This window comes from Syngnathus scovelli, chromosome 6 (assembly GCF_024217435.2).
Source record: "Syngnathus scovelli strain Florida chromosome 6, RoL_Ssco_1.2, whole genome shotgun sequence".
Taxonomy (NCBI): domain Eukaryota; kingdom Metazoa; phylum Chordata; class Actinopteri; order Syngnathiformes; family Syngnathidae; genus Syngnathus; species Syngnathus scovelli.
The window spans coordinates 6,702,490-6,715,739 of record NC_090852.1 but is presented as its reverse complement, the minus strand read 5'-3'; the positions used below and the strand labels follow the sequence as shown (position 1 = coordinate 6,715,739).

The window sequence follows — 13,250 nt, the reverse complement described above, 5'->3', positions numbered from 1 at the left end:
CATGTCAGAGAGCAGATTTAAGCTCTGGGCCTGTTACACACACCTCACACCACCACTAAGCTTTACAGGGAGGGACGATAAACACTCAAAAGTGGGATTACAAATACAGTAACATTTTTTTTTTCAAAGCACAATCTTTGCAAACAGTTTTAAGCATTTTTTTTGGCTGACTACCAGTTTTAATCTTTTATCTTACAGTCATTCAATTCCCCAAAGGCTTCAACGCTATTGCTGACCAAATGCTGATATCAATAAGTCAAGCAGCTCCGTTTTCCCCCTTTCTTTTTTTATGTACTTTAATGAGGTGGAGCATTGAGCTGAATTCACAGTTAGCTTAGTTGTCAACCCCAAATCACCTCCCCGCTCCCTCAGGCTTACACCTTCCGTGCTCTGTTCTTCCATCAGGCAAAAACAAGCCAGTACATTGACATTTGCACTAATGGTCTTTTTTTTTTTTTTTTTTTAACAATGCCGTCAGCGGGACGAAACAAAATAAAAAAACTCAAATATGTATTTCAGGTCCCCGCAACCCAAAAAGTGTTATGATTTTATGAAGATATTTTTACACACCACGTTTAGTTGCTGTCATGTAAATATTTATCTAAATTTGTTATTTTAGAATACACTGCCACTCTAAAAGTTTCCATATCAGGAATGTAAAAAATAGACAATGTTGCAGTAAGTGAAAGTCTGTTGTATATAAAAAAATAATAATATGATAATAAAAAAAAAATAAAAAAAATTCCTTGCCTGTCATTTATAGAATACACGTTAGCTATCACGGTACATTGTAATGTTCCAGCTACTTACATTGGAATCCAGGAGGTCGATGCTGTCCAAGCTCTTGCTCCTGTGAATTCGGCCCTTGATGCGGCGGAGTGACGGTTTGCCCTGAACGGTGCTCGCAGAGGAGGCTGCTGTGACGGAGCCGGCGGTCGGGCTGGGGTGTATCCTGAGGTCAACGGGACAAATAAAAACAACAGCCCTCCATCAGAGCAGGACAAAAGCAACATTTGTACCACAGCAGGACAACAGGCCTTGGGCTAACCAAAGGAAAGAACACGGTAGGGATGGTCTTGGTCCTCCCACGCGCACTCTTGGTTAAAATGACATTTTAAATAAATCTATAGTGGGATTTAATGTCACAAAGACCTTGAAGGGGGACTGCTTGACTCACAGGAAGTGCTGCAGCTCTGGTAAACCAAAATAAAGCTAGATCATGCTGAGAGGACAGTAGCGAAGATTTCAGATTTTTTTTTTTGCAGTGTTCGTAATGTTCATCCAGATTTCCTCTAGTGACTCCTGTACAAGATTTGAAGACTCAGCATGAGAAATTATAAGAGAAGGGAATTAAGACAACATCACTTCTACTTTTCTCTCTGCATTAATTCGATATTGCCTTGAGGCAGACAAGGTGCTTACTGGATGGAAAAGCAATTGTGCAGTCAAATACAGTCGACCTAAGATTGTTCCGCTAAACAAGATTGCAAACATTAGCAAAGGGAAAAAAAAAGCTTTTCAGACTCTGTCTCAGCCCCGGAGCTGTCCTGTGCGTTCACAAACTCATTTTCTGGATGTTGATTCGGAAATGGATTTCAGCCAAAAGACTCGAGGCCACAAAAGAACAGATTGTTACACACTTCAACAACTGGTCCACTCCGATATAATGTGCACAGGAACAAATCGTAATTGTCATTTGATTAAATTTTCCGACTGAGTTTTGACAGAGTGTATAAAATGTGCCATTTGTGCTACATTTTTAACATGAGGGTAAAAAAATTGGAAATGTTAAGTTTTCTATTCTTTTGCTTTTATACTTGCACATAAAATATAATCTGAGAAGCAATCCAAAATGAATAATACATTACAGTATATCAATCATTTGGCTCATATTAAGCTGAATTAATGAGTTATTTTGAGAGAAGCTCTTCACCTTGCCCCCACTTTGTGATCTCGCTTTAAGCCCGCAAATATCCCGTCAACAACATGTCTCGCAGTTCTGAAAATAATTCCTGGATTTCGACCCACTCAAAATACCACTGCTCTGCCCTCTGTCAGGTTTTATAAAAATCAAGCTGCCTGCTAGTTTTTTTATTTGTATAATCCTGCTGACAGTCAGACATACAAATGGGGGAGATAGTAACTTTAAGCGCTTTGGTGGAGATTAATTACTTGAATATATCAATTTTGCCACTGTAAAACGTCAAATCCATTTAATGCGTGTGATATTGCATCACAAAAATGACTCATTGAGGCTGTGGCAAAATGTAAGAAAAACCTTTTTCTTAGGGGCACGACACGACTCTGTCAAAGAAACAGGAAGTGTGTGTGTGTCGTGAACAAGAGAATATAGAACTCCAACTGCGGTGTCATTACCCTCGTTAGCAGGTACGATGCAGCAATTTACAAACACACACAGCGCCATTTGGCAGCCTTTTTTCTTTTAAATTTCATGATCGTGAGTTACCAAAATCAAAATTAAATGTGCCTAACTTAACCTCAACTTGTGATTTATTCCTGCATCTCATATTAGAATTGGTAGGATGCTTCACACACTAAACTCACCTCGCCTCGGCCGTGTGATCACGGTTGCATTAAATTCTCAGACCATCGCAACTCATGAGAACAGAGAAGAATCAACTTCAAAAGAAAACAGCTCAATAAGCAGACCTCTAGCTGTCCATCTCGGAGTGTGATGATACAGAGCGCTAATAAAGTTAAGCATGCGCCTGATGCTGCTAGAAAAGAAAAGGAGCAGGAACACACTTAGCATTAATCAGATGCAGGACAGGCCGCAAGCCTCTCCGTTGCTCTTCTGTCAGTCGCTCTGCAGGACCGATCGGGTACGATTAGTTCGGGCAATGATGGCTACTGCTTAATCAGCAGGTCAATAAGCAATGTTACGCTTCGTTCCTCCCATCTTGGCCACTGCTAATATAACAATTTGCTGAGCGGTCCTGACTCGAGAGAGCGGCGCGGCAAACACAATGCGGCCGCACGCGATCATAGCGAGAAGTTCACACTTAACGCGCCTCTTTGGTGAGGCAGATGTTAAAAATAAAGGCAAACGTTACATAAATGCATGCGACTTGTTGTATTATCCCTGCAGGCCTGCAACAGAGTGTAAAGTTCATTTAGTCAGGTTAATGCTAATCTTTGGCTGTGTGCAGGGGGAGGGAATCTGGTTTTAAGACTGCAGGCAAGAGGAACATCTGTTTGCAAAGACTAATCCGAATATAGCGAGCCGTAGCTATTCAGTCTTTATCAAAGGGAAGCAGAGTCGTGCCTCCGCTAATTTCGGGAGAGCACACGCACGCGCGCGCGCGCCCGCACGGCGTTGAGGCAGAGGGACGGTATAAATCTCAGGAAGCGGGGGCGACCATTTGACAGGGGAATCGGGAAGAATTAACGCTGAAATTATGTAAAGACTTAAAAATGGCTTCAGTTATTATGAGGCTGATGTTTCTTCATTGAAAAGCTCCCATGTCAGTGATGTTACTTACGATAAATTCAGATCATGAATGACATAATGACTCACTCTGGTGATCAGTTTGGGAGACTAAATTTGAATTTAGTCTTTGGGTAATCACTTTTCCAGTTCTAAAAGTGACACACAGCGTTCATGCCTAAAGCACTTTAGATTGATCTAAAAGAAGAAATTAATCAATATGATTTGGAGAAAAAGGGTTTAAACCCGCAATGTGACTTGTGTGTCCAAAATATGAGCATAGGAGTTTATTAATATTGGAAGACATCAATTTTCTGAACTGATTATCCTCACGAGGGTCATCATGGATATGACTTTAACAAAACACATTTTGACATTTATCCTCTTTAGTCTATATTCAAAAGTATTTTCACTACAGATTGGGTAATGAAAATACCAGATATCGAGCCAATGCGGCCTTATATTACTGTATTAGGTACTCACAAAGTCTGCCGATAACAGCCATCGATACTTAAGGCATAATACAAATCCAGACAGTAGTTGATGCCACACTCGCATTTTATCATATGTGCCAGGAAGAAAAAGTCTGTTTTTACTATCATCTATCATTGTGTCAATTCAAAATGTATGTATCAAAACTATAAGTGGTATCAGTAGTCGGTGTTAGTATCAGTAAATATTAAAAAATGAATACTCATACTGATACAGGTCCAAAAAATGTGTTATCGAATAGCCCTAATATGTTTTATGCCCTATTTTTCATGCTCATGCATTCATTGAGGCTTTACGAGACATGATGTCATCATGTGCAGCGTGACCTGGAATCACCCCCAGCGAGCATATTTAGAATTCATCTAATATGAGAAAGAAAGAAAATAAGTGGAACAAAATGCCGACTCGCAAATAGTAGGTTTTCGGTTGAACGTCTCTTTCCCTAGCTGCCAAGCCGACACGAGTGCATGGCTGCGATTCAAGCAGCAAGTGTGGATGACCTTTTTTGTACAAAAATGTCAGACCCTGCTTTCACTCACAAACGGACAAAAATAGATAAACAAATGGTGCTTCACTGTGCTGTTGGAACACATTGACTCATGGCAGTATTGCCACGATTAAATTAAGCACAAATGAAAGCGCATTTTGATTTGATTTATTTATTTTTGGCTAGACGACTTCATTCCACGTAATGGAGTAATGCACAAAGCATGTCCAATCCATTTAGATAGCAGCCCTGTCTTGTCAACAAGATCAAGTGAAGAGACTTGACAAGATTGACTTTGCAGGAACTGGAGACTTTGACTTGCTACTGACCCAAGGGCATTGTTTCAACCAAATGTTACATAATGCATTCATGTACACAAATATATTCCCTCCAAATGTGTGAAGGTGAACTCCAGTAAAACATGAAGTCTGGTATGAGGCTCAGGTCCTCTATCGGCTTTTCAGTGCAGCAGTAATTTTGCAGTAAATATTTGCTGTTCTTCTCAAGGATAAAGAATACATGACCTCCAATCAAGATTAGATGATTGTTTTAAAGAATATTTACTAATAATATCTGCCAAACAGAAGCCATATTTCTAGTTTGGGTCTTGACTTGTAAATTAATATTTTATTATTTTCAAGAGTGTAATATCCTTTTCTGTTAAACTATGCAGAGCTTATTTGCTCCTGTGGTTAAGTTCTCTCACTAAATCTCATAAACTATTAACAATTTGCAGCGTAGATGCACAATCGCTTTTCCAAGCTCCAAACAGCGTCACTTGAGCGCTTTCCCTGAACAGAAAACAATTAGGGAAATTAACTGAAATCATTACAAATGCTAAGTAGAGATCTCTTGAAAGAGACAACATCCCAATCTAAAATCCTTTATTAGCGGTGGTTAAGTGCAAGGAATATTGTTTTAAAAGGTTCCCTGAAAACAATGACGTGACCTTGACGCGATTAAATGCAGCCGTGGTGGAAAGAAACAAAAGTCTTGTTCATATAGAGCGAAAATAAGGATTCCCCATTTCTCTAAAACTGAAATAGCTTATTATCCTTTGAAGAATGCAAAACGCCATAACTTTCACGACACCTGATAGCATCTAGCGTGTCCTCTCTCCATCACTGTTACAGGTCTTCAATCTAATGAGATCAGAGCTCATTCGCATGAATAATTCAGACCTGGTGCCCGGCCGAGTTCCCTAAAATAAAATTAGATGCTTGATAGGAAGATGTGTGAATCATCACAAACAATAACTAGGGAGACATGAAACGTCTCAGAGAAAACCCTCATCATGTTCCCAGGCAGCCGTTGAGATAAGACAATGAATATGATTATGCAATAAGATGAAAAGCTGCCAGTGATAGCACCCTTGTCTCCTGTGATAGCAACAATTCATGTCCGTGCGAGAAGTTCGCGACACAAATAAAAGCATCGGGTTGCTGTAGATTGTTATCGCTGACATCAGCTTCTTTTTGGGGATGTAAAGTTGTTTAATAGGCCTGGGTGAGGACAAAGACTCTCACACACATACTGGTTGAAAATGATGATGTCATGACCTAAGGACCTGAGGCACGGAATGTACAAAATTAAACAGTTTGTGCATCATGATTAATTCATTGAGGCTCCTTCTGGTGTGTGCAACTTGGCCACCGGGGAGCAGTATAATACAGATATGCAGACACGAGCAATTAAGAGTTTCCACTCAACAACTGTGACTCAGTAATCGACGGTAATTTTTTTTTTTTTTTTGCATAGGATAAAGAATATAATTGCTGGTGTCAGGCTTAAACGTCCTACACCACAATTTGGTGAAAAAAAAAAAATCCATAGATCCATACTGCCCGGTCAAGTTACATGAGTGGCTGTTATTTTTACAAAAGATTGACTAATCCTAAGTGATGAAAATGGCTTGCTCTCTAAGTCGATGCAATAATAATAATTGAACAAACATGCCAGTTTTGTTGGTTTCCTGAGAAGTTATGATCAACCAAAGCCAGCGATATTCCTGTAAGTATTGATTATAGTGTCAGTCTACAAGTGTTGCTGCACTCTTTGTGCTCCAATAGCTGCTGCTTAAACTGTTGTGACATTGCCAGATAGATAATTACAACCTTCATCCTCGATGCACCCAAAAGCAGTTTTCCTTGAAACTGTGGATGGTTGAGTCATGGGGCAAACAAGAAGTCATCAAATTAAGATGAGGATCCAGGATTTCGCTCAACAGTGCAGTGTAGGGCTTTTTTTTTTTTTTGACGGTGTCCTTAATTTCTCAGTGAATAATGTATGACTATTGATGTCATATAGGAAGGAGGTGTCTATCAAAATCTGACTGTATGGTAACTTTTAGCCTGACACTTTCTAGACCAGAGCACATCATTTATAAAATGGAATTGTCCATCCAGCTCAACGTTGTATTTTTTATCTTATTATATCTGCCTGACAAATGAAATGTCCGATGAGTGGATTTGCACTAGTCTATTAGAACTCCATTTTACTTCAGTTTGACACCCGCTGTAGCCAAGTATTTGCAAGCACCACCTGCTACTTTCACTTCCATGGAGCCAACTCCCAATTAGGCATCTTTGATTTTGAACTAGATGATAATCTGCTAGTAATTAAAGCAGACTAAATCACACACGTCCCAGCTTTGGTACTCTTTCCTGTAAGGAAAAAAAAAAATGGAGCAAATGTGTGTTCTTTTTAAGTAAACAGCAGGAGGAGGGAGTGAGAGGAGGTGACCACTGCGGTTTGGAGTAATGAGGACACAAAGTGGTGGCAAGACAAGACACAAACATGCTGAGTGCATCGAGGACGTGTTAATGGGAATAAGAAGAGCAGAGTGCCATGTTTCATGCTGTATGTTCTTTTATTCGTATAATGAGGAGAACACAGCACAGGAAAGAAAGGAAAGAATGGATGAATACGTCACATTCACATTGACGGATTTTGGGACGATGACATCACCCTAACTCAATGATTTCCAATAAGTGAGCTGAAGGAAAATGATCCTGTTTTACTGAATTTATGTCCAAACTTTTTCTCACTGAGAGATACAAATGAAAAAAAAAATGGAAGGAGGAGTGGGGGTTATCACCATGTGTTTCTGAAACATGGCAAAAGCCAATTGAAAATGCTGTTGGTCAACATATGCGAATCAATGAAAAATATTTTATGGCAAAAAATACTCTAAGTCTGGTGTAATTGGTGACAGATATATTATACTGGAAACAAATAAATATAGTAACATTCAAATATATATTACAGTCTCAAGTAAATAAACAAAATCTTTAGCCAATTTTTATTAAACTTTTTTACATTAAAAAAACAAGTTCACGTAAAAAGTAAGGCTGTCTAACCGCTGTTTACTACAAATGTAGGTTCATCAATCTATGCCAGTACTATATAGTGGCAGGTAGACTAATAAAATGCTATGCCATAGGATGGCAGACGGTACAAAATTAATCTGTGCATCCACTTTTTGTGTATTTTTGTTTTTGGTGGTTAACAGTGAGATTTTTTTTCCTCCCAATATAAAATATTTGCAAAAAAGGGTGGGAAACACTGCACTGGGCATCCAACTTAAAGGAGGAAGCACATGCACACAGAAAGATTCCCAGCATGCATTGTAGTGAGGTGCTTACAGATTGGCTGCAGTGACAAAAAAGCACTATTATGTCATTTAGGACCACCTTAAAAAAAACCACTTTTGATTTGTATTTCCCTCCACGCCTTCATCCTCCACGATTGTTACTCACCACATTCGCTTCCTGGGTGGAAGACAATGTTCTTTGTTGGAGGCGGTCACCCCCAGAGCCAGCTGCATCACAGTAATATATTTCTGGTAATTCACCATGGTACCGTCCACCGCTACGGAAAATCCCAGGCAAAGAAAAGCGCAGGTGATCATATATGAGTCTGTCTTATTATTCCCTGGCATCCGCCGCCTCGGCTGCGTCTCCCGGGCTCCGCATCAGCAGCAGCACATCGCCATTTGCAGAGCCGAAGGACTGACAGCGAAAACACCCCCCAAGGAGCTCAAGCCAAGGTGTCGTGCCGCGGCGACCCATATCTGCAATGACACCGAAACGCACCGCCCCTCCATCCGACCGATCACCAGCTTCTTCTTTCTTTCTTTTCCCTAATGTGTCAACGTGCGGCGCCGCGTCCTCTCTCTCCTCCTAACACGCTCCGGACATGATCGGCTTCCTCCTGCCTCCTCCCTCCTCTCCTGGTTCGCCAACACTCGCTTAAAAAACGCTGCAGCGTCCAACCGTCCGTATGTATGTGCGCGCGTGTGTGTGCGTGAGGTAGGGAGGGGGAGGGGAGGGTGGCGAGGGGAGAGGTATTCATTTTGGAAATGCTTAGTAGTCGTAGTAGCCAGGGGCGTAGCCATCGTTTCAGAAACGGCGGGGTGGGTGGGGTGGGGGGTATTATTGTTGAGGAGTAAGTTATGAGTGAATGATCATCCTGTCACATTCAAATACTTCTCTCCACAGACTCCCTAAGACTAGAAATAAAACTCCAATAGCAACGTTCATTGCCATGTAAAGCACATTGGATGGGAGTGCATATTTATTTATTTATTTTCTGGGGGGGGGGGGGGGGGGATTTTGGCATCCATTTCCAATATACATCTGCCATGTGATGTTTCTATTCCCTTCTGTCCGTGACATGATGCCTCTTGCTATGGTTTGATGCCCCTTACAAAATGATACCCTGGGGTCTCCCCCTCCCCTCGGGTAGATAGCTGGGGTGTACTGTAAGTAATCTGCATTGATACTGTTGAGAATATACGCCTGTGTGTATTTTCTTTTATTTTGTCTGTCTAAGTGTCCTGCTGCACCTTTTGTGTTCAAATATCTCAACCACATTTGATGGCTTTCATTAGCTAATTCCCAGGTCATTGATTTTATATTCACAGTCTGTTTTTTCCCCTTTATGGTTCACTTTGCTTCTCGCAAGGTCAACCACAAACACTCAAGTGGGTAATTTTGCCTTTACATTGTTTCCCCTTGGGCACATTGGCTGATAATTTGAATTTGTTGTCATTTTTTCAGCGATACTGATCCCCTGTTTGATGATTTCATGTTTTATCCTTGGGGTTTTCCATGCCAACATATAGCCGCACACAGTGAAACATTTATTCATTTATTATTTAAAAAGTCCCACCATGTGAATAATGTCAATGTGATCATGTGCTATTCTTGCTCATCTGACAGTGCGCAACAGTTCAATGTCTTCAATGATTCATTTTGAACACAACCTCAGATTACCTTTGTTGCCCCACCGCGACCTTTTGCCAAACCACTTGTCAATTAACCGCAATTGGCTCATTTTTCAATCAATAGGGTGATTCACTGGTGCTGTTCCGGACATGAGAGTAAGTCGATCGGTCTAGACCAGGGGTGGGCAAACTTTTTGACTTGCGGGCCAAATTGGGTTCTAAATTTTGACCGGGGGGCCGAACCAGGAGCAGATGGATGTAGAAACACTACAGGCAAAGTAATATAAACGACCTGTAAAGGTCATTGCATAAAATGTTTTGGCCTTTAGTAGGTAGTAAAGCGTGGATATTCAAAAAAAGTTTTTTGAAAACAAATGCATTTATTAACAGCATTAAAAAAAAATCCCTAAAAAACTGCTATCAGTGATTCTCATAAAATACGACACTGTTATTATGAATAACAGTCTCCATCACTTCAGTGTCTGCAGGTCAGAATAATGAAAGATGTTTATCTTATGAGATCACATCAAACAGCAAAAATTCTGACCAAATATATCATCTTGAAGAATCGGTGAAAGCATACATCTAAATAAAGTAATCAAAACGGCAACACGGTGAGGGGTATCTGAAAATCAGAGCAGAGTTTTAACTCACAAACACCTGGTAACAGGTGAGGAAACGGGAAACACTTCCTTAAAGTAAGCCTTAAGAACTTTACAGGTTAAGATTAGTCACAAACAGGTGGTGCATCAATGTCCTTGAGCATCCTGCATTGTTTAAAAATGAGAATGGTCGCTAGTTTCAATCCCTGCTATTTGTACAGATCATATTCAAAATGCATTTTTTTACAACAAACTTGAAAGCCTCCCCTTCATTTTCAGTGGGAACAGTGTTGTTTGTCTCCCTTTTTTTGCTAGTGTGTCATAGTCTGGAGTAAAATTTGTTGTGGCAATTCTTAGGAGAATAGGGCGGCTCGGTGGCGCACTGGGTAGCACGTCCGCCTCACAGTTAGGAGGGTGCGGGTTCGATTCCACCTCTGGCCCTCCCTGTGCGGAGTTTGCATGTTCTCCCCGAGCCCGCGTGGGTTTTCTCCGGGCACTCCGGTTTCCTCCCACATCCCAAAAACATGCTTGGTAGGCCGATTGATCACTCCAAATTGTCCCTAGGTGTGAGTGCCAGTGCGAATGGTTGTTTGTCTCTGTGTGCCCTGCGATTGGCTGGCAACCGGTTCAGGGTGTCCCCCGCCTACTGCCCGATGACGGCTGGGATAGGCTCCAGCACGCCCGCGACCCCCGTGGGGACTAAGCGGTTCAGAAAATGGATGGATGGATGGAATTCTTAGGAGAGATCCGAGGTGTTGGTCCGTTTACCTAGATCTGTGACGGGTTGATGTTGATGTTCATGTGGCTGAACGTCACGTCGCGTGCGTCGAGCCAAATTGGCCACTCTTTTTAAACACTCGGCACTCAGTGTCCACCTTGCTTTTCCTTGGGCGACTCATTTTAATGGAAGGATTCCAGGGGAAGGTTTGTGGGTGGCTTTAGCGTAAAACTGTATCCGAAAGCTCGGCGCGCAAATTACAAGAATGCTGTCGTCACAGCCCACGCTCTAAATTCGGCACTGATACAAATAGAGCGCGAGTGCGCCATTTCCGTACTACTGAGTACGTACACCCACTTGTGAGTGTGCACCGAGCTTTCTGACACGGCTTCCGGTAGTAAATGCGCAGGCAAGTGGTTCCCCATCTACTGGGGAAACGCAGTCATTGCAGGCAAAAAAAAGTTTAATAATACAATTTATTTAGGGTTGGCGGGCCGGATTAAACGGTCCCGTGGGCCGGATGTGGCCCGCGGGCCGTAGTTTGCCCATACATGGTCTAGACTGTTGTTGTGGAGGAGCGGGCCGCCTCCTCACCTGAACATCTGACTCACAAAAATAATTGAGAAAAAGTCTCTGGAGGATGAAACGAGGCACGACGGCTATTATATTAAGCCATGCGTCATAATATTATGTCATTCTCTACGCGTTGGATATGAATAACCCAGAATTGGCTTGATCCAGCGTTGGATTAATTTATTCTATCAAATTTTAATTACTTTCTTATCAGTGCATAATTACCAAAATTAATATGACCCTTCTATGTGTCAAAAGTAAAATAAGGCATTTGCCACATGGTCTGTTTAATAGCATCGTCTAATAAAGTCATTCTCCGGCTTGTGACAAACGTCTCTTTAACACCCTCCATCACCTACCACTGATGAGAATGCCAGTCAGATGATTATCAAGAATAATGAGACGCTACAGATACGCTTAGAAGACACGCTAATGAATATAACAAGCCAGAAGGTGAGATTACTCCCAAGTTTTGTTGTTTGAGGTGTTCTAATGAGATTTCTACACGTTACGGAAATGATCCCTAATGTGAAATTACTATTGACAACAAATTCATACAGTCTAATACATGAGATGTAAAATTATGTAATAGTAATCCCATTTGGTATTAGTATCATGTAATGCTTTATACCGACATTGCTTTTACAGTTGATTCTAAAAAGCGACCTCTCAATTATTTGCCAGCTGGGGGGTCAGCAGTTGTGCTGCAGTCTGAAGCCCACCGCATACCGCTGCAGCAGCGGATCTCACACTGGCATTCCTGCCTCTCTCCCTCTGCATCCATACTGTAATGACTCTGCCCGGTCAATCATTATCTTTCCTCATCTGCGAAACCACATCTTACGCTGTCTACCACAAGCTCGCTGGCACTCACAACACATTAAAGTGCTCCTTTTTCTCGGCCAGTGAATAGGCCAGCCAGCACTGCCCTTCTTTCTTGTGTCCTTCTACTGCCTCGTCCACTTTATTGCATGCAGCAACATCCGACGCTAGTTTGTGGGACTCGCCGGCTGTTCCCAGAGGAGGTAAACCTGGCCCGGAGCCCTGAGAACCTCCATTGCTATAACCCTGTGATTTATGACTTTTCCAACAAACAAAAGAGGAAGTTCACAGAAAAAGTCCTCTTCACATTAAAAGCACTGCACCAAGTGGATGGCAACAAGCGAGATGAAATATACACGCGCGTGCACACAGTCACACCTCAGTGCTGTCGCAGTGCTTTCGCTCGCTCTGTATGTACCTTGAGGTGAGTCATCAACCTCACAGATTCACTTCATTTCTCCTGGGCTCCGCCTCCCCCAACCTGCCAGAGGCTCATTTTGTCCACTTATGGATGAAGAAGTGACATCATCACCGCTGCCTCGCATATACAGTACATATAAGGCCTCAGGGGCTGAGCTCATACACACACACACACATACACACACACACGCAGATGCACACACACACACACACGCACACACACACAAAGTGTTCTGGAGAAAATGATTTATTCTGTGATCGCGAGAGAATGCATTAGTGGCAGCGAAAGGGCGCTTGTCCACCAGATGGCGCTGTTTTTTTATTAGTAAGATTTACTGTAAAGCACCCCCCCACCTCCAGTACAAATTGTACAGTGAATAGCAGTTGGTGTAATTCCACTGTTGACCACTAGATGGCGACACATTATTTCATTTGAAACGCTGTAAATTTGCTGTAAATAG

At 41.8% G+C, this 13,250-nt stretch overlaps 1 protein-coding gene across 13 annotated transcripts in view; it reads right to left on the bottom strand.

Moving 5' to 3' along the window:
• Positions 1 to 13,250, bottom strand: part of tjp1b (tight junction protein 1b) — a 53,174-nt gene that overhangs the window by 37,241 nt on the left and 2,683 nt on the right. For 9 of the 13 annotated variants that reach the window (XM_049724606.2, XM_049724613.2, XM_049724608.2 and 6 more), the window contains exon 3: positions 811 to 952. In XM_049724606.2, coding sequence (XP_049580563.2) covers positions 811 to 952 — 142 coding nt within the window. Of the gene's footprint in view, positions 1 to 810; positions 953 to 8,185; positions 8,788 to 13,250 lie in introns of those variants that run through there. The other 4 variants (XM_049724616.2, XM_049724617.2, XM_049724619.2 and 1 more) reach the window with 1 other exon arrangement.